This window comes from Equus przewalskii, chromosome 10 (genome assembly GCF_037783145.1).
Source record: "Equus przewalskii isolate Varuska chromosome 10, EquPr2, whole genome shotgun sequence".
Taxonomy (NCBI): domain Eukaryota; kingdom Metazoa; phylum Chordata; class Mammalia; order Perissodactyla; family Equidae; genus Equus; species Equus przewalskii.
Window position 1 is genome coordinate 20,247,712 of NC_091840.1, and position 22,566 is coordinate 20,270,277.

At 50.2% G+C, this 22,566-nt stretch overlaps 3 protein-coding genes across 6 annotated transcripts; all 3 read right to left on the reverse strand.

Annotated features, from left to right (window-relative positions):
- Window positions 1-231: 231 nt before the first annotated feature.
- On the reverse strand, window positions 232-8,251 carry AOC3 (amine oxidase copper containing 3). Its single transcript, XM_008519162.2, has 4 exons — window positions 5,987-8,251; window positions 4,187-4,472; window positions 3,649-3,778; window positions 232-2,070 (listed from the first exon to the last, which is right to left on the reverse strand). The coding sequence occupies exons 1-4, from the start codon at window positions 7,584-7,586 to the stop codon at window positions 1,795-1,797; spliced, it is 2,292 nt and encodes a 763-aa protein (XP_008517384.2). The 5' UTR covers window positions 7,587-8,251; the 3' UTR covers window positions 232-1,794.
- Window positions 8,252-8,406: 155 nt separating this feature from the next.
- AOC2 (amine oxidase copper containing 2) lies at window positions 8,407-14,480 on the reverse strand. Of its 3 annotated transcripts, none has more exons than XM_008519164.2 (4): window positions 12,174-13,913; window positions 9,891-10,176; window positions 9,522-9,651; window positions 8,407-9,178 (listed from the first exon to the last, which is right to left on the reverse strand). In XM_008519164.2, the coding sequence occupies exons 1-4, from the start codon at window positions 13,759-13,761 to the stop codon at window positions 8,912-8,914; spliced, it is 2,271 nt and encodes a 756-aa protein (XP_008517386.2). In that variant the 5' UTR covers window positions 13,762-13,913; the 3' UTR covers window positions 8,407-8,911. The 3 variants fall into 3 exon arrangements, 2 of the variants coding, with proteins under 2 accessions (XP_008517386.2, XP_008517388.2); XR_011523348.1 differs by having other exon boundaries at window positions 8,756-9,178; window positions 9,522-9,771; XM_008519166.2 differs by having other exon boundaries at window positions 8,756-9,178; window positions 13,363-14,480.
- A 152-nt stretch (window positions 14,481-14,632) lies between these two features.
- Window positions 14,633-22,025, reverse strand: PSME3 (proteasome activator subunit 3). 2 transcript variants are annotated; one of them, XM_008519167.2, is made up of 11 exons: window positions 21,497-22,025; window positions 20,767-20,799; window positions 20,585-20,647; window positions 20,275-20,379; window positions 19,069-19,117; window positions 18,420-18,532; window positions 18,120-18,188; window positions 17,915-17,982; window positions 17,766-17,820; window positions 17,552-17,638; window positions 14,633-16,902 (listed from the first exon to the last, which is right to left on the reverse strand). In XM_008519167.2, exons 1-11 carry the CDS (start codon window positions 21,536-21,538, stop codon window positions 16,822-16,824), a joined length of 765 nt encoding a protein of 254 aa, XP_008517389.1. In that variant the 5' UTR covers window positions 21,539-22,025; the 3' UTR covers window positions 14,633-16,821. The 2 variants fall into 2 exon arrangements, with proteins under 2 accessions (XP_008517389.1, XP_070417999.1); XM_070561898.1 differs by having other exon boundaries at window positions 20,902-21,765.
- Window positions 22,026-22,566: the final 541 nt, after the last annotated feature.

Genomic DNA, 22,566 nt, shown 5'->3' on the forward strand with positions numbered 1-22,566 from the left:
CTTTATATAAGGGGCTAGAGCATTGGTGGGGGTCCTGGAACCATTCCCCTGCAGATGCCAAGGGACCACTGTACAAGCAAGAGAAGGCAAAGGAGTTACCAGAGGCCACATCCATTTCTCTGGGTCTCAAACTCGAGGAAATTTAGTCCCTGGGCCCATCCCTTGACTCGCTTTACCTTCCCTCTACCCCCACCCCTTCCTAAAGACATGTTAGTAAAAAAAAAAGTCAGGTCCTGTTTGGGTCCATTTATTATTTACTTTGAATAGGTAATACAGTCATATGGTTCAAAATGTACAAAAGGGTATATACAGCTAAGCTCCCCCCAATCCCCAACCTCCCGATTCCCCCTGGCAGAGGAACCAGTGTTACCCGTTTCTTCTGAATATGCATATATAAGCAAATATCTATTTATATTCTCCTCCTTCCTAAAACACAAATGGGAAGTATACCCTATACACTTCTGTGCCCTGCCTTTTTCACTGGAAGATTATTCCCTATTAGTATATAAGGAGATATAACTATTTTTACAGCTATATACTATTGCACTGTAAGGCTGTGTCAGAACTTATTTAACCAGTCCTCTAGGGAAGAATGTTTCTTTTGTTTCCAAACTCTTGGTGTTTGCATACTCCCCCCAATCCAGAACCCTGTCCCAGGGACGCCTGGGTGGGAGGCCCCGCCCTCCAGAGGTCCTGGCTTATCTGCATGCCCACACGTGATTGGACAGCCCCTGTCCTGTGTCTTCCTGCTTCTCACCCTTGGTGCCCACCCAGCCTCCTATGTTGGCTGCTGCTGAGTATAGGCGTGGCTGGTCACATACACATACAGCCCTGACAAAGTGACCATTCCTTATTATCATTGTACCCACAAATCCACAAATCCACCTAAAATGCTAACTTGAGCTGCTGCGGTATCTGTGACCATCCTCCACCAGAGAACACAAGGCAGACTATACAAATGGGCAGAGAGAGCACACCCTGCCCCACACTTGGGTGCGGGCAACTCCCACTCCACATATGTGACAGACACAGGGGGACAGACATGGATTTTCCTCTCAAACCAGATACCCCTTACATTTTGAGACTTCCAAACGCCTAGGGCCAGGAGAGGAGACTGAAGTTGAGAAATGAGGACTAGGAGAGCGTGGGGCAGAGGAACATCCTCTCAGGGCTGGGAGAAAATCCCAGGACAGAAGAACAGGTAGGAAGAGGAGTAAGAGGTGGTAGGCAAGAAGAAGGAAGAGGGAGAGGAGGAGGACTTGGATGAGAGGGAATGTGGGCCAAGAAGCCCCTTCACTCATCTGTGGATGTGTAGGCTTGAAAGGAATGCTGCCCGGGGGCCTCTAGGGGACTATCCCCATTGCAGAGCCCGCATCCTCACCTCCCAAGAGAGGGACTGGGGAGGCCCAGGAGAGACCTGGAGGTGGCCTAAAAAGATTTGGGAAAGCCAGAAAACACAAAAAACAAAAAGCAGGGAGTCTTTTGGGGACAAGCTTGGCCATCACTTCAGACTCCTGGCTGGCCATTCTCCTCTATGCGATGGGCACCCAGCAGGTCTGGGATCAGCAAAGCTAAGTCCCCCCTGTGTCAAGAATCTCAGGCTCGGAATGTTCCCAGCAGAGAAGGGAATCCAAGGGAGGGAGATGGGAGAGAGAGGACCTTGGGAGAAGGTGAGGAGGGGGATGTGATGAAGGAGAAGAGGGCACCAGGGTACCTGACCCAGTGCCCACTGCTCCCCTTCCCCACACACCCTGGCCCCGGGGCCCCGGCCACATTCCCCATCCTGGGGACCACCTAGTTGCGAGAGAAGCCCCCATGGGAGAAGGCAGGGAGGTTGGGGACACAGGCAGCAGCCTCAGGGAGGCAAGCTAGGTGGTTGACCTCACAGGCTCCAGCATCCTGGTCCCCCCGGAAGTAGACGGCATCAGCAGAATCGAACGAGGGGTCCTGGTCAAAGAAGTTATAGGGTCGAAGGAAGAAGCCCACACCGTTCCCCACGGTCACCGTGTTGGGAACGTCCTCTGCATGTGGGATGTGCAGGAAACCAGCCGTCACCCAGGCCACCAAGTCCTAGCAGGGGAGAAGAAAGAGGATCATAAGGCCTGGCTTTGCTAAGGACACGCCCGCCTCCCACAGTGGCCTTGTGTGTAAGGATTCGCCTTGCCAGCCCATCTTCCCTCAAAAAGATCTTAAGTCTTTTTTTTTTTTTTTAAAGAGTTTATTTTTCCTTTTTCTCCCCAAAGACCCCTGGTACATAGTTGTATATTTTAGTTGTGGGTCCTTCTAGTTGTGGCATGTGCGACGCTGCCTCAGTGTGGCCTGACGAGCGGTGCCATGTCCGCGCCCAGGATTTGAACCAGCAAAACCCTGGGCTGCTGAAGCAGAGCGTGTGAACTTAACCACTCAGCCACGGGGCTGGCCCCAGGATCTTAAGTCTTTAAACATTTTTTTCCTACTGGTACAGAAGTCAAAGCATAAATAGTCAATTTCATATTGGGAGCAACACTTGCCTCCCTATCCTGGAGCCTGCATCTTCCATCTCTGACATGTCCCATGACACCACCATCAACCTACCCACCCTTGGAGGGATGATGACACCCGCAGGCTACTTCAGCTCCTCTCCCCCTAACTCTTGGAGAGTTCCCAAACTATAGCTGAAGGAAGGAGGACGGAGGAGGGAAGATCAGGGTTCTGGAGGCAGAAAAGTCCAACATTCAGAAATTAATCTTTTAGTGGTCAAGCCAGGAATGGGAGAAGCTTTAAAGACAAGAGATGCGGTCATCCTTGATGACTTCCAGCCCTCTTTGAGTCCTCAAGCTCAAAAAGGACTCAGTTCACAAATCTGAGACTTAGAGGGCTGTAGGTTCTTGAGGATAGGCCAGGGCCTCAGCCAGAGTCCGCATATGAACTCCTAGCTTGGGAAGATTCTCTCAAGAGGTAATGATCAGATCCACAAAAGTATAGAAGGCAGGAGTCAGCTCCACCCCTGAGGAGAACAGAAGGTTTTCAGGGATCCCCAAGAGAAGGTGAGGCTCACGGAAGCAGGCTAATTGTCCATCAATAGATGAATGGATAAAGATGTGGTTTATATATATATATAATGGGAATACTACTCAGCCATAAAAAATAATAGAATCTTGCCATTTGCGACAACACAGATGGACCTAGAGGGTATATTAAGCTAAACGAAATAAGTCAGACAGAGAAAGACAAATACCATATGACTTCACTTATATGAGGAATCTAAAAAACGAAAGAAAGAAAGAAAGAAAACAAAACAGAAACGGAATCATAGATACAGAGAACAAACTGGTGGTTGCCAGAGGGGAGGGGTATGGGGGGTGAAATAGGTGAAAGGGATTAAGGGGTACAAACTTCCAGTTATAAAATAAATAAGTCATGGGGATGTAATATACGGCATAGGGAATAGTCAATAATATTATGATACTTTGTATGGTGACAGATGGTCACTAGACTTATCGTGCTGACCATTTTGTAATGTATACAAATGTCTCATCACTGTGTTGCACACCTGAAGCTAACATAATATTGTATGTCAACTATACTTCAATTAAAAAAGAAAAGAGAAGGTAAGGCTCATCTTTGTGCCTCCCCCTCCCTCCCTCGGCCCTCCCATGGTTAGCTGACCTTTCCAGCAATGGTCTCATTGTTGATGAAGTCAGTAAAATCCACAGTGGGGGTCCAAGGATCGTTCTGATTAAAGATGCTGGTACTTCTGGGCTCTTCCTCCTTCCGCTGGGTCACAGCCAGCTGGTACCTAGGGAGGCACTGGTTAGCTCTCCGTGGTCACTAACTCTGTCCTACTGCCTGATTATGATGGAAGGGAGCTGATTGCAGGGACTTCAGCTTTCCTGTCTCATTCACACAGTGACTCTGATGTCACCACAGTGGGTCACCCAACACCTTTCCAGGTCCTCCTGTTCATCTCCCTGCCGTTTCCTGGCACTGCCCCTCCCCCATCCTAAAGAGAAAAGAATTCTCAGGCCTGTGCTTTAGTACTCCACGGGGACCACGTGCCCACTGTGTACCTTTTGATAGCGAGGAAATCTTTCTGAAGTCTTACCTCATCTCACAGACTGTTTGAACTGAGTTCCCGGTTGGCCCTCTCAATGTTCCCTTCTCACTCTCATCTCCCCGAGCCTTTCTCTGACACCCTGCCACTCACCTGCCCCAGCTGAAGGCTCTCTCCATGGAGCTGTTCCGGGGCAGCGGCTCCCCAGCAAAGCTGAGCATCTGGATACGATAGCCCCTTGGGTGACCCCACTTGTTGCTATGGTTGCTGGCCAGGTACAGGTAGCGAGGGTGGGTGCCTCCCAGGGGGAAGGCGGCCTGCTCCTCTGTCTCCAGCAGCTTCCGGGTCACCCGCATCCTCTGTATCTGGTGCTCAGGGCTCCAGGGTACTGAGGTTAGGTCAAAGGCCATGTCCTCAGCCCAGACCCAGTTCTCCAGTCCTGCCAGGATGGGGTGGATGTGGGTGAGGGGAAGGGTGGGAGGGCAGGCTGGTCATGCAGCTACCCTGTCCCCACCTGACTTCAGAGTGGAGGCCAAAGGAAGCCCAGAATTGAGTGTGCCCCCTGTTTCACTCCCCTCTCTCCAAAACACTCCCAATCTTCCAGACACAGCTGTTGACCTGCAAAATATTTCTTCAAGGATTTCATTCATTCATCCTTTCATACTCATTAGCAGGGAGGCCTATTCTTGGCTCTGAAGACACACAGATGAATGAAACATTGTCCTTCCCCTCCTGAGCTCACAGAGGACACAGAAGGCAAAGCCCTGACTGGCATGCAATGTGAGAGGACCACATTCAAGGGTCCAGGTTATAGGAACACATGTGCAGGTGGGAAAAGGAGGCCTTCCTGGGCAGCTTTTCAGCCTCACCTTACAGGATGTCACCAGTAGAGATGACACGGCAGGGCATTCTAGGCAGGGGCAAAACCTGAGAAAAAGCCAAGCAGCCTCACTGCAACATGTGATGTGTGTGTCCAGGGACAGGAAGGGTGGAGTGTGGCTAAAGCAGTCCTCAAGGAAGAATCTGAAAGTTTGTGGGAGCTGTACTCTAACGGGAAGGGCCTTGTAGACTCTTCTGCCTATGGCATCCTCTAGGTGATGGGGAAAGTGGGAGCTGCATGAGGGAGCAGGCTGGCCTGGCTGGTAGGTCTCTCTGGGTACAGCACGGACCCTCATTCTGAAAGGAAGCAGAGTGGAAGCAGCAGAGTGAGAACTGGCACTAACCAGGAGTGGCAAGGGGGTTGAGGTATTTCAGAGGCAGAACAGAAAAAATCCAGTGATCAACTCAATGTGGGGAAGGAAAGTGAAGAGACAAAGACTCCAAGACATCATGTAGCCTTGGCTCTTTCTGTGACCACCAACTCCAGGAACTATCCAGAATGTTCTACAGTATCCATTCTACCCCTCTCACTTAAGTGTATTGTGCCCAGAAAGAGGTGGAAAATCAGGGAGGAGGAGGGTCCATCTCCCCAGGAAATGTACAGCCTGGGGTGCTCCAGTGACTGGCTGCATGCCAGGGACTCACAGAATGCAATGGGATCCTCCCAAACACCAGCACCACAAGCCAGACGCAGAGAGATGAGCAGAAAGACAAATGGCTGCCTCCTTTCTGTGGGGCCCATATAAGTGCAAGGGAGGGAAGAGGGCAAAGGGGACCATGTTAGCCCCAATCCTGATCCTGCCTCCTCACTGAGCTTTGCCATTTCCCAAGATCTTCTGACGACTCACACGGAGGGAGGGTGGTAGCTGTGCACCCAGCCAACGAGCTAACATCCAAATAAAATTCAGCAGCCAACTCTCTCCCATCCAGCAAAGGAGGAAGCATGAAACTCCAAAACCACAGACTCATGCTCAAATCTTCCTTTTCTGGATGACCTCCATAAAGACCAAAGCAAATTGAGATAACTCTTGAGCCCCCTCTTCTGGAATCCTTGCCCCCGCCAAGATGACTTACCTCCTACATCCAGATCCACCTTGAAATGGGCGCTGTGGGTGTGAATGGTGCCCAGCGTGTGCTCTCCAACCTGGTTCCCGTACCTTCGGGCAGTACCAAAAAGGAATGCTGAGCTGATGTAGCCCGTAGCGTGGAATTTGACTTCTATGGCCCCACTGGAGTGGAACACCATATCCCACACATAATCATAGTTGAGCAAGGTAGACACAGATCTGACGACCAGCACTGTCTCTACAAGGCCCCCAAAATAGTGGGAGCTGAAATCTGAGTGGTGTCGCCTCAGGGGGAGGCCCTGATTCTGTTCAAACACACAAAAGGCGTCATGTATTGTCTTGGGTTCTTGGGACTCCAAAAGGAAGTGCCAGTCCATGTAGGTAGCCAGGTAGGGGCAGTCCACCCCACGGGTCAGGGGAGTGGAGAACTTGCCCATGCCATAGCTGCCATCCATATAGCGGGTCAGCATTGATGCTGGCGAATTTCCACCATAGACGGCCGAGGCCTCCTGGAGGCTAATCTCATAAGCTAGTCGTTCTCCCCGAAAACGGATGTCAAAGATCCTTGGGCCGCTGTAAGCTCCCAGGCCAAAGGAGAAAGTCCACAATGAGGAGACCACTCGGTTCCCCTGGACACTGAAGCGGGGACCCTCAGGATGGACTTGCAGAGGGGGAGCCGGACCCGGGGGCACCTGGGACTTCAGGGACCAGGACCCACCTGTGCCATTGTCTGGGACCAGCACCACATTCACCAGGCCAGCCTCAAACTGGTCCTCCAGCTGGGCCAGACTCTCATAGTAGCGGCCTTGAAAGAACACCTTCCGGATGGTCCAGCGGGCAGGGTCCAGAGCCTTGTGGTCTACCAGCAGCTCCAACCCTACAGGGTGCAGGTAAAACCCAGCTCCTGAGATGTTGTAGTAGAGGCCAAACCAGGTGGCCCGGTCTCCTGATTGCAGACCACTTGGGGCTGTGGGCATCGTCGCCAGGTTCCGTTCTTGGTGTTTGTAGAAGCAACAGTGGTGGAGGAGACCAGCAGCCTTGGGCAGCTCTCTGTCAAAGATCATCTGGTCTATGTCCAGGTACTCTCGGATCGACATGGGGCGTCGGTAATAGGGCAGGGGGCCCCCGTGACGCTCCACAGTCACATCCCGCATGTAGGAGGGACGTGGGAGCGGTCCCACCACCAGCTCACTCACATTGGGCTGGGGTTGTCCGCCAAAGAAGACGATGGCCAGTGCCTCTCGGGCAGGCGGGGGACTTCCCCTGTCCAGGTGGGCCAGGGCTGCAGCCTTGGGGGGTAGCTGCAGCTCTACCGAGAAGACGCAGTTGTCTGAGGGGCGGGCCTGGGCAGCATCCACCAGGCCAGGCCCCAGCTGCTGGGTCAGAAAGCTCATCACGGCCGTCAACTCCTCTCGGCTCAGGTCTGCAAACAGCTGGCTCTGGCCAGGGTGTGTCCAGGGCTGGGCACTGGGAGATATAGAGGGGCAGTGGGGAGGTGGGCTGACTTCACCCCCATCTCTTCCCCTGCCAGCTAGCAAGACACACACCAAAGCAAAGATGGTGATGACAGCCAGAGCAAGGAGCACCAGGGTGGTCTTCTGGTTCATTGTCCTGCGAGCAGAGGGACAGAAGATTGAGCCAGAGTTGAGACTTGTATTCTCAGGCCAGCAGAAGAGGGTCTCTCTTGGTTCCTGTATTGGGGGATCTTGGATGCTGGCTGAGGTTCCCAGTCTTCAGACGCATAGGAGACTGAGAGTGGGAAGAACAGAGAAGGCTGGGGAGAGGGGTGGGGCGGGCCAGAGTTGGGGGGCGGGTCTGAAGCAGGGCAGCAGCGATTTCCACAGACCTTACATGGCTTTGTCCTCCAGGCTCCAAATCAGACTCTGCTCTCTGGGTCAGGTTTGGAGCTGGAGAGAGCTGGAGTAAGAGGAAGTGGGGGGGGTGGGGGGAGAGAGGGCGGCAGTTTTCAAGATAATACAGCTGGCTAGCCTGAGCACGGAAATGCACCACCAGCCAGGAGCCGAGTTTGTGCAAAGCAGCCCCTCATCCCCCTCAGCCCGCTTCTTGCCCAGCCCCCATGTGCTCAGGGACAGATGTTCCCTTTCCTGTAACTTGCAACTATTATTTTCCTTCCAAGGAAATCCCCACCCCCAGCCCTTCAGCTTCCCAAACAGCATTTCTTGGCCTAGTCTGTCCCCCTTGCCTTCTCTCTCCCATTTCTAATTTCCTTGGCCAGAGTCCTTAATATTCTCTGGGAGATTCTAGATCCTTCAAGTCAAATAGAAGAAATTCAAATAAAAATCTTGTAATATTTTTATTATAAATTGCATATACCATCTATTTTTACAAAATCCTATCTATTCTTCCATTTCGATGCACATGCATAAAGAAATGTCTGGTATAATGTCCACTAAATGTGAACACTAGTTATTAATTTTTTTTTTTTTTTTTTTTTTGCTGAGTAAGATTCACCCTGAGCTAACATCTGTTGCCAATCTTCTTCTTTCTGCTTGGAGAAGATTGTCCCTGAGTTACCATCTGTGCCAATCTTCCTCTATTTTGTATGTGGGTTGCCACCACAGCCTGGTTGCTGACGAGTGGTGTAGGTCCCCATCTGGGAACTGAACCTGGGCTGCTGAAGCAGAGCAAGCTGAACGTTAACGGTCAGCCCCGACACTGGCTATTTCTAAGTGGTAGGTGTGTGGTGGTGTTGCTTGAATATTTTAATATCATTTGCATAAATTCATCATTTTAAAAAATGAACTGGAAATAAGAATTAACCAAAAGGATATATGGGGGTTTATTGTGGGAGGAGGCTGTTTCCTAAGAAACATTAAGAGGCTGAGAGTCAGGGGAGCAAGAAGTGGGAACAGAGAGAGGAAGGTACATATGTCTCAGCACCCCAACTCTGTGTCCTACCACATCCTCAGGACTAAAAGTCTTGGTAAGAGAAAGGGGGCAGGTCCGGGACACAGGCTGCCAGGTGAGGGATGCAGGCCACAGGGTTGACACTGCAGAGCCCAGCATCCTGGCCCTTCTCAAAGTAGATGCTGCCAGGGGAGAAGATGGAGGGATCTTCATCAAAGAAGTTATAGGGCCGGAGCAAGAAGCCAACTCTGTTCCCCACAGTCACTGTGTTGGGGACATCCTCAGCGTGGGGGATGTGCAGGAAGCTGGCCGTAACCCAAGCCACCAGGTCCTGCAGGAAGAGGGAGAAGCTGGAGGACTTCGGAGGTGACACCCAGAGAACCACCCCTCAGCCACAATTCCCAATCTCCAGGCTCAGCCCTGCTTCCACCTCCGCCCAGCCCCAGGCCCACAAAACAGCTGTGGTGATCCATGTGAGATGCTGTAGGGTAGTCCATGTCCCAGGGCTAATCGCACTCCAGGAGGGATGACCCATGTTGGTCATCAGAGAACTCTTTGGTCTCTGAATCTGAGACACGGAAACCTACCATTCCCTCCAACCTACAGCCAGAGGCTGGGCAGCCAAGATGCCAGGCACAGAGGAGCTCCTCTCCTCTGCCCCTAGGGCTACCAACCTCTCCTAAGAGAGTCTCATTGTTGATGAAGTCAGCAAAGGCCATAGTGGGGGTCCAGATGTCATTCTGGTAATAGATGCTGCTGCTCTGTGACTCCTCCTCCTTCCTCCGGGTCACCACGAGCTGGTATCTGACCAGGAACGTTGTAGGAAGGTGGTGTCAGAAAACGTCAAGGGCCTTTACCAGTCCAGAAGTCCTCTGGATCAGATTCTGTGTGAGACTATTTCCCATTCCCATTATCTACTTGGATCTGAGAGGAGGGACAGGGGTGAATGGTAAGCCAGGGGTAGTGAGTTGGGGTCTCCCAGAGCTGGGAAGGGGAAGGGGACCAGTCCTTCCCTACCACCCAGTGCCCAGGGCCCTCCTCACCTCCCCCAGCTGAGGGCCCTTTCCATGTCGCTCTCCAGGGGCATGTGTATGCCGAGGGGGCTGTGGATCTGGATTCGATACCCGCGCTGGTGACCCCAGGCATTAGTCTGGTTGCTAGCCAGGTAAAGGTAGCGGGGAAGGGGGCTTTGCAAGGAAAACGCTGTCAGGTCCTCCCTTCCCAGGACCTGCCGAGTCAGCTGTGGGCGCTGCAGTTGGTGCTCCGGACTCCAAGGGGCTGCCACAGGTTTAAACACCACGTCTTCCGCTACCACCCAGTTTTTCAGCCCTGCCAGGGTGAGGGGAAGGAGAGGAGTTCCATACCAGGTGAGACAGGTCTCTCATCTTCCCCAGGGTGCCCACTGCACTGCCCTAACAAAGGGCAGCAGAGCTCACCAGACAGCACTCTGTGCTGGAGGCAGAAGGCCTGGATTCGAGCGCTAGCCCACCTTCTTTGCACCTGCCCTGTCCAATATGGTTACTGTCAGTCACAAGTGGCTATTTCCATTTAAGTTAAAAATTCAGTTCCTCAGTCACACTAGCCACATTTCAAGTGCTCAATAGCCACATGTGGCTAGTGGCTAATGTATTGGACAATGAAGATATAGAGCATTTCCAACACTGCAAACAGTTCTATTAGCACTGGCCTGCCCAACAGACCCTGGACCAATTCTTAGCTCTACTGATTCTCACTTTCTGAATCTCTGCACTGGGCATAATAAAAGCTGTTCTATGGGAGTTCTGTAAATGGAAAAGCACATGCAGGTGGCTGGTAACATTCTTGTAACTACGAAAGGGATAATATTTGTCCTGGAGAAGCTGGCTGGGAAAACCAATCCCCTTCCATAGTGCCCTGCACACTCCTCCCAGCTCTGAGACTTGCTTTCTCAACAAGGTGGGGACCACTTTCCATCTTTTTCAGAAGTGAGTAGTTTCTATCTTTAAGCTGTCTGGGAGCTCCCTGGAACCCTACTGCATTCATAACCTGCACTCAGCACCCCACTCAGCACTGGCTCATATACCCTTTCTTTCTGCAGGTTCGGACTGTTAGTTCCTTTAAACATGACATACAGAAGGGCTCTACTGGAGTCAGTGCCTCTGCCAGTTATTGTCCTCTGGCCCACAGCACCAGCCTGTGCTGCACACTCTAAGGATCCAATAAATGTTTTTTATTGTACTTCCCAACAAGGCTCTTTAATGCCAAAAATGCTGAAGAGAAACTTCCAATCAGAAAACAGTCATATCCCAAATATGTCAAAGAATCATCCTAGTTAATAAGCTCATTTCAATCATGCATTTTCTTAGTTCTCCTTCCCCTCTATACCTGCACCCCGCGCCCCCCCCCCCCACCAGTACACATACACACACACACACCATGTGTTTATACTCGAAGATAAGAAAATGTTTTGCAAGAAATAAGCTTAGATGCAGTGCATTATACTTGGGCAGTCACTTCCTGTCCCATCTTCCCCCACCCTCCTTAGTCTCCCTAACTGTAAAATAGAGAGTGTCTAGTGGATTTCTAATTTTCTTTCTGGGTCTAACAGTCTGTGATTTGATAAGTTAGTCATTTTCTGTCCTTGACAAAAATCTGTCAGGAGCAGCAAGTCCTCTTTGTGCTCTGAGCCCTACTTGAGAAATCCCTTTCGACACTTGGAGTAAGCCTACTGTGTGCCTGCCATGTCACCAGAGAGCCCATTATGATGACACGTGCTGTCAGGAATGGATGGCCCACCCCAGGAGGATGGGGCCACCATCCTGTATCCCCAGTTGTCTGAAATCCTGTGGCGCAACCCCCAGATAGTAACCCCCTGGACCACCTCTACTCTGAAACCTCTTTAGACATACTGCTTCCTACCTCTGCTAAGGTCCCTGCTTTGCCCACCTCCCTTGACCCTCAGAACTAGTTAGGAAGAACTCAGACAGCCCCAACTCCAGCCCCCCATGCAGCTTCAGATAAGGCAAATTCATCACCCACGGAGTCACTCAAGGCTAAGGCAGCAAGGCACAGCCATTACATTTCAACTAGTTTCACAATTGCAGCAAGTCAGAGGGGCTGGGTGATGGGAGCTGGGCGGGGGAGCTCTCTCTACCTTTTACCAGATACCCAGTAAGCCTAGTATTTCAGGCTGATAGCAACTAAACACACTCAAATCAGTCCCTGATCTGATGCCACAATAAATTGTGGTCTGGAACGCCACCCTCCTGCCTCTTCCGGCTTGATTTGGGGGTCTCCCTTCCCTCTGCACCACCCCAACTCTCAATCCTCATCCCACAAGCACTCACCTGCCACATCCAGGTCCAGCTTGAAGTGGAAGGCATGCGTGTGCACTGCCCCCAGCACTCGTTCTCCCACACGGTTCCCAAAGAGGAGGCTTTCCTCTCCCCCACTCAGGAAAGCTGTATTGACGTAGCCCGTGGCATGGACCCGCCCTTCAAGCGCCCCATTTGGGTGCAATACAAAGTCCCAAATGTAGTCATAATTGCCTACAGATGACACAGACCTCACTACAAGGGCCGAGCCAGCCAAACCACCATAGAAATGACTCTCTATGTGATTGTGGTGCCTTCGAAGGGGGAGTCCCTGGGCCTCCTCAAATACACACACAGCCCCCGGGAGTAGCTGGACTGCCCCTTTGCCCACTAATACGTGGATGTCCACCATTGTAGACTGATAGGGGCAGTCCACTCCACGCACCAAGCCCCGGCTGTGACTGCCAAGTCCATAGCTGCTATCCAAATATCGGGTCAACATTGTCTTGGGTGAATCGGCACCATAGACAGATACACACTCCTGGACACTGACTTCATAGGCCACCCGCTCACCCTTGAACCGAATATCAAAAATCCTCATGCCACTGAACACCCCATGGCCAAAGGTAAATGCCCAGAGAGAGGATACCACCAGGTTCCCTTGTACTCTGTATTGGGAGCCTTGGGGTGAGAAGTGAAGAGGGGGAAGAGGACCTGGGGAGATCCGGGATCTCAGGGATGAAGCCCCATTTGGCAGGGGTAGAGGAACTCTAACCACTTCCAGCCGGCCAGCCTTAAACTCCCATTCCAACTGGCTCAAGTCTGCATAGTAGCGCCCAAGGTAGAAGACCTGCTGGACAGCCCAGTGGGCAGGGTCCAGGGCCCTGTGGTCCAGCAGTAGCTCCAGCCCCACTGGGTGAAGGAAAATCCCAACACCTGAGATGTTATGGTGGAGGGCTATCCAGGTAGCACGGTCCCCTGAGCGTAAGCCCCTAGGGGTGGCGTGCAAAAATGCCAAAGTGGAGCCATTGTAGTTGAAGACAGAAGCCAGGAAGACTGGTGCCTTGGGTAGCTCCACCTCTTTCAAATGTTTCTCCATCTGGGCAAACTCAGTTCCCAGCAAGGGACGTCGGTGATAGGGCAGGGAGCCCCCATGACGCTCTACTGTTACATCCCGCATGTAGGAGGGACGTGGGAGCGGTCCCACCACCAGCTCACTCACATTGGGCTGGGGTTGTCCGCCAAAGAAGACGATGGCCAGTGCCTCTCGGGCAGGCGGGGGACTTCCCCTGTCCAGGTGGGCCAGGGCTGCAGCCTTGGGGGGTAGCTGCAGCTCCACTGAGAAGACGCAGTTGTCCGAGGGGCGGGCCTGGGCAGCATCCACCAGGCCAGGCCCCAGCTGCTGGGTCAGAAAGCTCATCACAGCCATCAGCTCCTCTCGGCTCAGGTCTGCAAACAGCTGGCTCTGGCCAGGGTGTGTCCAGGACTGGGCACTGTGGGATACAGAGGGGCAGCGAGGAGGCTGGCTGGAGGCACCTTGGCTGGTCAGCAAGACATAGGTCAGGGCAAAGATGGTAATGAGGGACAGCGCCAGGAACACGAGGACTACCTTGAGATTCATGGTGAATGCTGAGCTGAAATGAGAGTCCTACCAGCTTCCCCTTCCACATCAAATCATGGTTTATATTCAGTAGGATGGACAGGAATGGAGAAAACTCCACCCTGTGGGCTGGACAGGAAATTTCTGACCTTGATTTATATAATTCTGCTCCAATTTTCTGTTCTGTGGTTTGGCTCAAGGCGCTACTTCCATGTGCATAGCCTCCCCTGCCACTGAACACCTGCCAGCACAGTTAATCCCACTACTGATTTCCATCATTTAGACCAGATTAGGGGGCATTTGGATTAATGCTAACCTCTACCTTCCACCCAAAATGGGTCTGAGGAAGAGTGCAAATCTCAGATGCCCAATCAAGTCCTGTGTGCTACATGCAGAAATTATAACTGTCCATTTTCCTACCTCCTGGCAGGCACCACCTCCTAATGTTTCCAGGATCCACTGCCCAGTTCAGCAATATGCACTGTGTTTTGCCAGTTGCCTAAGGCCAAGCCCTTGATTTGTGGTCTCAGGCCTCTTCTACATAGTCAGTGAGAAAGAAGGAGTGGTGAGGACCTGGACTTAGCAATCAGATTTATATACCAATCCCAGGTCCCTAAGCTGGGTGACCACAGGGGAGTTACTTATCATGAGCCTCAGTGCCTTTACCTATAAAGAAGGGATAAAACTACACTATAGATTTCATGAAGATTAAATGTGATCATGCACACAAAGTGCTTAACAGAGCCTGATACAGGCTAGGCATTCAAAAATCCTTAGCTACTGGTACTGCCCTCTGAAACAGAATAGAGCAGATGTTCCTCCATTGTTCAATCTTAATCTTAAATCTCTTTTTGCAGAGACAATGAGGGGATCATTGGAAACCAGAGGCGACTTTGCAAGGTGGAAGTTGAAGAAACTTTATTTCAGAGGGAGCTAGGGTCCTAGACAGCCCCCAAGTCATTTGAAAACCAAAACCAGGGGTCCCTGGTATATCCTCAAGAAATTTAAGACATTATTCAGAGGGAAGAATTAGTATAAGGTAAAGAAAACGACAGGGTAGGGTGTGCCTTGAACCAGGTGATTCCCCATACACGGTACTAGAGCAGCCTCTACTGGCAGTTCATGGGTATCACTGGAGGTAGGGTAGGAAGGAACTGGGATCTTGTGAGGGTAGGGACAGAAGGCAGCTTAGGTCTGGGAACAGCTAACTTTCACATAATTCAGACCGAACACAAATGAAGGACCCACCCTTGCCTCTTGGTAGGCAGAAGCCTGAGTCTTTCCATTATTCCAGAGAAAAGAGGCAGCTCAAAGGGTATAAAAACACCCAACAGGGTGGCTGGAGGTGTATGTGGAGGTGGGTGTCCCAATGTGCACGCACATGAGTATGGGAATGTCCCTAGCCACCAGAGCATCGCATCAGGGTCTGCGGCTTTAGAAAGAGGTCAAAGTACCTGTATTTTTAATAATTTCTTGACATGGTAAAAGAATTTTACATTATGATCTGAGGGTGGTAGGGTGAGAAGAAGGGGCAGTGGGAACAATCCAACAAACAAAAAGGGAAATTGAGAAACATGTGGCAGGAGGAGGGAAGGGTTTTAGCTGGAAGGGATCTGGAGGATGGGTAGGGGGGGCACTCCCCAACTAAAATGCAATTGGTTTGTTACTGAGTACTATTCATGGGAAGACAGCATCCTCACTCCTTCTCTATAGAATATTGGGAGTCAAAATGATGCATCCAGGTGGAAATATGATTGGGGGTTGGAAGACAGAGACAGGGGAAGAATAAAAGTCAGAAACAGACACTGAGAGTCACCGGCAGGCTGACTGTAGATATCAACTCTTCAGTAGCGGTAGAATAAAAAAGTGGGGGTTGATGAGGATTAACACAAAAGCTTTCACAAGTGACATCTCTGGAAGATTCAAGAGATATGAGGCAACTCTTCTATGGTTTGACTTGCCCAGCAGCTTTCCACATACACAAAATGTGTACATGCGTGTGTGTGCATACACACATGTATACACACAAGAGACTGCCTTCCCTGGAAGCACAATACTATAAATAAGAGAAATATTTTTCCCAAAGGGAAAGCCCAACAGGAAAAGCAGCATCTGGCCCTCACAGCTGCACACACGCCCATCCCAATTTACAACTGGCCTGGGAAGAGGCAACCAGGAGTCAGAGGACTGGCCTTTGCAATAACGCCCAAAGAGACTTGAATCACAGAGGATGGGGCCTTCCCCAATCCCTCTGCTTCTCATCTCTCGGTTCTCCTCCAACTCACCAACCTCTGGACACCAAGAGGCTGGAATATCAGGAGACGGCGGGGGCCCAGTGGTTGAAGACTAAGACAACTATCACCCTCTGAATGGTGTGTATGAGACAGGATTCGTGAGGGGAGGCGGGGGTCAGGCAAAGAAGTAGGAAGGCGTGTTCGTGTGAGTCTGTATGTGTGTGTATATCACGCACATATATGTATGTGAAAATCCTAGTTGTAAAAACATCTAAAGAAGCTAGGGACTTGGCTGAAGGTCTAAGATGTTTCTTGTCATGATCAGGTTCAAGGTGGGATGTGTGCAGATGGGAAATCCTAAGTCATCACCAGGGCAACTGTGGCAAGGAGGATCCAACATCCCATAGCGGAAAGAGACACTAACTTTATGTCAGGAAGAGAGGAGCTGGTACCTCCAATCACAGTTCCTAAAAAACACCTAGCATTTTCCTTCCAGTTCCCTCAGCTTCTAACCAACTAATCTTCAAAAGGAAGTGAGGGTGGCGGGGGAGAGAATACAAGTATTCTTGTGCTAACATCCTGTGCACACAAACCTGGAGTTCTCCAGAAATTAGGACAGGTCGGGTGTGGGTTATTAGGAAAAGAAATAGAAGAGTTCCTGAGGCCTGAAAAAAGAGGTAAACACGTCACAGAACTACATGAGAGTTTCATTAGACTCTAACTAAAAACAGAGAGAGGTGTGATTACTATTTCCAGCCAGTTTCCCCATCACGATAGTCATGTAACAAACCAAGGCAATGTCGGTCTTGAGCCAGACTCACAGAGTCCCCTGGCCCTGGCCCTGGCCTCAGTACAGTGTCTCGGCATTGCTGCTCCGGGGCCGTTTGATCTTCTCGATATTTTTCAGGATCATGTCATGTAGAGTGACCTGGGAGAAGAGGATTCATGGAATCACACCTCTGTTCTACCCCCAGTCCACGAAGAAAACCAGACCCCTCCAAATCCTCAAGCAACCATTCACATAATCCCAATCTCACTCAGGGAACTTGAATTCAAAGTGGCTCCCCCGCCTCTCTTATCCTCCAAACCAGGTTTAAGAGGGTATTTCCAATGCCCTGAGTGTCTAATAGCAACTAACACTTATTGAGCAATTACCATACCAAGAATTGCCTGGGGTCCTTTAATGTGGTATCTCGCTTGTTTTTAAAAACCATTTTTGTGCAGTAGATACTTGACTATAAATTTCATTTCAGAGATGTAGAAACTGAGGCGTGAGGTTAAACAACTTGCCCAAGGCCACACATTACAGGTAGAGTTGGCTCTGTGCCTGAGTCTGTCTGATGCGCATCTTCACCCCTATACTATACTACATTCCCTCCCATCCAGGTAGAGAGAAAGGAGATACCCAGCTAGACACCCTCAATGATCTCATAGTTCTTAACACTCAGCTGATGAGCAGAATTTGGTCTACTCATTATACCTTCATCCCCTATCTTGGCCCCTAGAGAGTGGCAAGAAAATTATCACTAGAACTAAGAGAAGCCAGGGCACTGTGGGCAGGGACCAAGGTTACTTACATATTGATTCCTTAGCTCGGATATGATGAGTCGAAGGCTGATATATTCTTTCTCATCAATCTCTGTCACGGTGCGGCGATAGTCCTCCTGAAAGGAGGGGCAGAGAAAACGCTAGTTTGCGAGGCCTGACTGTCCACAGACAGCATTTTCCCACTAACAGTCACTCCTCCCTATTCTACCATTTCCACCCTCAGGCCACAAAACCCTTACTTACCACATGGGGATATTTAGCTATTTTAGAAACCAATTTGGCTCTTGTAATATAATATCTGGAAGGAGAGAGAAGAGCAGGAAGCTGCAGGAGACTCTGGATGACAGTACTTACCAGCCCCCATTTCCTGGGCCAAGCCCAAGTAGCCCTACCTAGAAATCTGGTCCAGATAAGATGCAGCTTCACTCTCAACGGTTCTTAGTTCTGCAACTGTCTCCTCCTGAAAAAATCAAGTGAGTCAAAAGTCACTTTCATGTTACCTTACAGCAGACTAAAGAGAAAAGGAAACAGCCAAAGCAGGGGAGATGAGATTACCTCCCAAGCCTTCCCCTCCAGTTTATAATGCAAGCATGTTACCTGAATGGACACCCCAAAGTTGTTCCCATCTTCTATCCTAGGAATCAGAAGCTGTACCCACATTTTGACCTAAAGGGTAAGGGGACCAAAACATATATATGAGGACGTTGGCCTTTCCTGCTGAAGCCATGAAGTATACAATTCAGGTTGCTGGGGTCAGATGCCAGGAACACAGAAGCCAAGATACTTAGCCTGCCAGTTCCCACAACACCTCCATGCCTCCAGCCCCCCACCCATCATTTTTCAAGTTCAAGCCAGGCTATTTGGGGTCAGCCCATAGGTCACTAGCCCGTGCCTCACCGTGTTGCATTTCTCGATCAGCAGCCGGATCTCAGGTTTCACTTTCTCAATAATGTCTACGAGCTGCTGGTTGCTTTTAAGCATCCCATTGGGCATCACAAACACCTTGGTTCCTGGCAGAGACGCAAGGAAGTTCAAATGACTGGGGTGGAGGGCAAGACATAGCATGCCCCACCTTTCTCTCTTCTTTCCCATGAGATATGACCTCTGCCTTTTTTTTCTTTTTATCACATCTCTATCTACAAACCATGACACCACCAACAGATTTAAAAAGAGAGAATATACACATTAACAAATGAGTGTCTAAGGTGTGCCAAAAGACTGGAAAATAAGGAAATTAAAATATGCTCTAGAGACTTAATATACCAATTATTACTGAAGAGGAAAAAATAGCAAGGAATTGGAATTTCTGTGAAAGATCTGCAATGGGTAGCCACCTCCAATCTCTCTCCCTTGGTAGTCCACACTAAGTCAAACCCTTCCTGTTTATTGGAAAATTAGGTTTAGAGAGCTAAATGACAGCCATGTTAGGAGAACTTGGGAATGCTAAGACTGGGAAATAAAATCAGATCCTGCTTCCTGGCCAGGAGAATACCAGATCCATCCTGCTTCTCAGGGCTGCAAACTAGGGAATGGGGGTGGCTCTTACCTTGGAAGGCCTCTTCACATTCATCCAACCTTCGCTTCTTGTAAGTGGGCTAAGGATACAGAAAGACAGCCTCAACACCCACATCCCCATCACAAGTTACCCTTCAAGCAAGTTTCATCCCTTCCTTAACCCCATAGGTGGTCTTATTAATTGATGCACAATTTACTAAACACATTCAAGGTTTCAAGAAAAGGTTCTTTCTACAAAGCAACTTACACTCTGGTAGGAAGACCAACCTTTCAAGAAATATAACACATTAAGCATATAGGGGAGAGGAGTGGATACTATAAACAATAGCAAAAATGAATCTTTTTTTTTTTTGAGGAAGATTAGCCCTGAGCTAACATCTGCCACCAAATCCTCCTCTTTTTGCTGAGGAAGATTGGCCGTGAGCTAACATCTGTGCCCATCTTCCTCTACTTTATATGTGGGACGCCTGCCACAGCATGGCTTGACAAGCAATGCACAGGTCCGCATCCAGGAGCTGAATGGTGAACCCTGGGCCGCTGAAGCAGAAAGTGCGAACTTAACTGCTGCACCACCAGGCTGGCCCCAAAAAATGAACCATTCAATGCAGGGTGAGGATAATTAAGGGACTATGTACAAATCTGCTGGTTCCACAAAGAAGCACAATATTCAGTTAACGAATGTATTTAGCACCTGCTATGTACCAGGAACAATGTTAGGTACTGGGGATACTAAGATGATTAAGACAGTTTCTGCTTTCCACAATTGCAAGTTCTACCTATGAGACAGTAATACAGACAAAGCACAATTTGGTGTCATCGGTGTTATAATAGAACATGGACGTACGACTGATAAGGATTAGGTGCTAAGGATACACGGCAGAGACAGAGACTGCAGTTATAGAGCAAGAACTATTCACCCCATAACAAGACTCAAGACATTGAAACAGGTAAGAAAAGTCTTACTTAGAGCCATGGGGACAGACCAGATAACCTGAGGGAACCTGTAGCTATTAGTCCTAATTAAAACTCACTCTAACATGGAGTAGCGTTAGCATATTCACCTCATGTTATAAATGAAAGTCAGGGTCTAAAGGGGATGTTACTGGAGTCATAAGGTCTGTAAGAGTCCTCATTCCAGGTTCAAACCCCACTGCCCCCTCTGTACCTGCTCAGACTGACCAGGAAATAGAGGACAGATAACCTATTGCTTTAGAACACAAAGATATAGGACACTTACACCGTCCAGTCCATCGTGGCTATTGGTGAGAAGAATGGGGTCAGGGACTGGGAGATTCATGTCTGAGTGGATCTGAGTTAGGTCATGGATGTTTAGGATTGGTTCCTGAAAGAGAGACACCCACCCCCAAAACAACATTAGTTTTTTCAAGATGAACAAAGAAATATTTCACTTGAAGGGCAAAAAATGAGAGTGCCTTACAGTACAAAAAAAAAAAAAAATAGAATCAACACATGATTTGTCCCATTTGACAGAAATATTAGGGGCAAAAAAATTGGTGAATTTGAGGAAAAGAAAAGGAGTCTCTCACCTTCAAAAAACTATCAAGTTCTAACAACTTCTTTGGGAAAAAATTTGCCACCAAGTCTTCTGCCTAAAGATGAGAGAAAATACAGCTAAATTAATAATTGTGGGAAGGCCCCTCTCTGATATCTCTTCTTTGGGAAACTCCCAACTATTAACCAATACTCATTTTTCTATTTATTCACTCACCTCACTTGTGATCCGCTCCCTGAAAGAATCAACCTAAAATTAACAAAGACAGCAATTCAGTAAAAGCAAGTCAGTACCTGGCAACAGAGGTAAGGACAGGATGGGGAAACCCAAATCCAGCTGTCTTTCTCTCACCTTGTAATTGCAATGGGAAGCTGAAAGGCCCCCAGACTGCAAATACTTTATTTTTTTGACGATCCATTTCTCCATCTCAGGAGAGGGAACCGGGGCTTGAAGGCAGCACCCGCCTGTCTTCCCTCCCTCTTTCCCTCCCTCCCTCCCTGTGTCTGAAGCTGTCTGAATTTGAGAGCAGACAAAAGACAGGTAGATATGGGAGATGTGAGCTCACAAACGTGCCAACCCCAATCCAGACCTGGCCTATGATAGGAGGCAGGCCTGACGCCAAGGGCAGGGGCAGCGGCAGCGTCCGGAGGCGGGGACGTTGCTAGGCTGGGGGACTTCCAGCTGTCACTGGTCTAAAGCACTGAGTCCACCACGTGTTCGCGGAGGTCTCCCTGGGGCTCTCGACCACCAGACGGGATACAGAAGACCATCCCATGTTACCCTCTATCACCGATGGCGTCTCCGGGAGTGGGGGGCTGGGCTGAGCAGAGCGGAAGCTCGGAGCTGGTGTCCCCAGGGAGACAAAGACCCCATGGGGAGTGGGGAACCGGTCAGACTGCTCCAGGATCGAAGCGAGGGGTAAGGAGGCCCGGACCGGTGCCGCTACCTTGAGCTTCACTTCCTGATCCACCTTCAGCAACGAGGCCATGGCCGGGCCGGGCCGTGTCCGTTCCGATGGAGACCGGAGGCGCTGTGGGCTCCGGGGACAGGGTCAGAGGGACGGGAGGAATCTCAGCTGCTCTCGGGACGCGGCCGCCCTCGCTGGCTCACTCAATGCTGTCTCGCTCCCTCCCTCCGTGCCGGCCGCCCGCCCGCTGCCTGCTCGCTCTCTCGCTAGCCCTCCCGGCTTTCGCCGCTCACGCCGGAAGTTACGTCACAGCCAATCGCCGGGACTCCGGCAAGAATGCGCACGTGCCCTGCGCAGCCGCGCTGAGGTTCGGCTCCCGGACGTGCCGGGCCAGGCTCCCATCTCCAGGGGTCTATCTGCGGTAGGCGTGAGGTAAAAGGGAGGACGGCGGAAGGTGTTTTTCTGAGAACTGAGCTTTAAAGAGACTCAGGCACTCTCCTTCACCGAGGGGGCCGGAGCCGCAGCCGCCTTGACAGGACCGACGGCGCCGTCGCGCCCCAATGACGTCGGCCCGAGGAAGCCGGCGGGCCTGGCGCTGAGTTCATGGGGTCTAGTCTGCGATTCCCGCTGTCTCCTCCTGTTGGCCAAAGCTCTAGTGTTAGGCTAGAGCCCAACAGAAGACGGCAAGTTCTGTTGTACCAGGCTTCCCCACCTTTCTCCGCCACTTATTCTCATACACTTCCAGATCTCAGAGATCGACTGCCTGATAGGCAACCCAAATCTCCTGACTTCTAGGACAATGCTGTATCCCTTTTCCTAATGGAATGCAGAGACCGTCTCTCTTCACTCACCCATTCACTGGGTCTGTCTCTTAACATTGGTTTTTTCGCTTAATATAATGGACCAGGACTGTCCCAGAGCCTGGAACTATAATGTGAGTCACTCATGTAAGTTAAAACCTTCCAGTAGCCAGTTTAAAAAGTAAAACGGGTGAAATTAGTTTTAATCATATTTTACCTAGTTTATCCAAATATTCTCGTTTCAACATGTAATCAATATGAAACATTAATAAGGTCTTGTATATTCTTTTTTCATACCAAGTCTTCGAA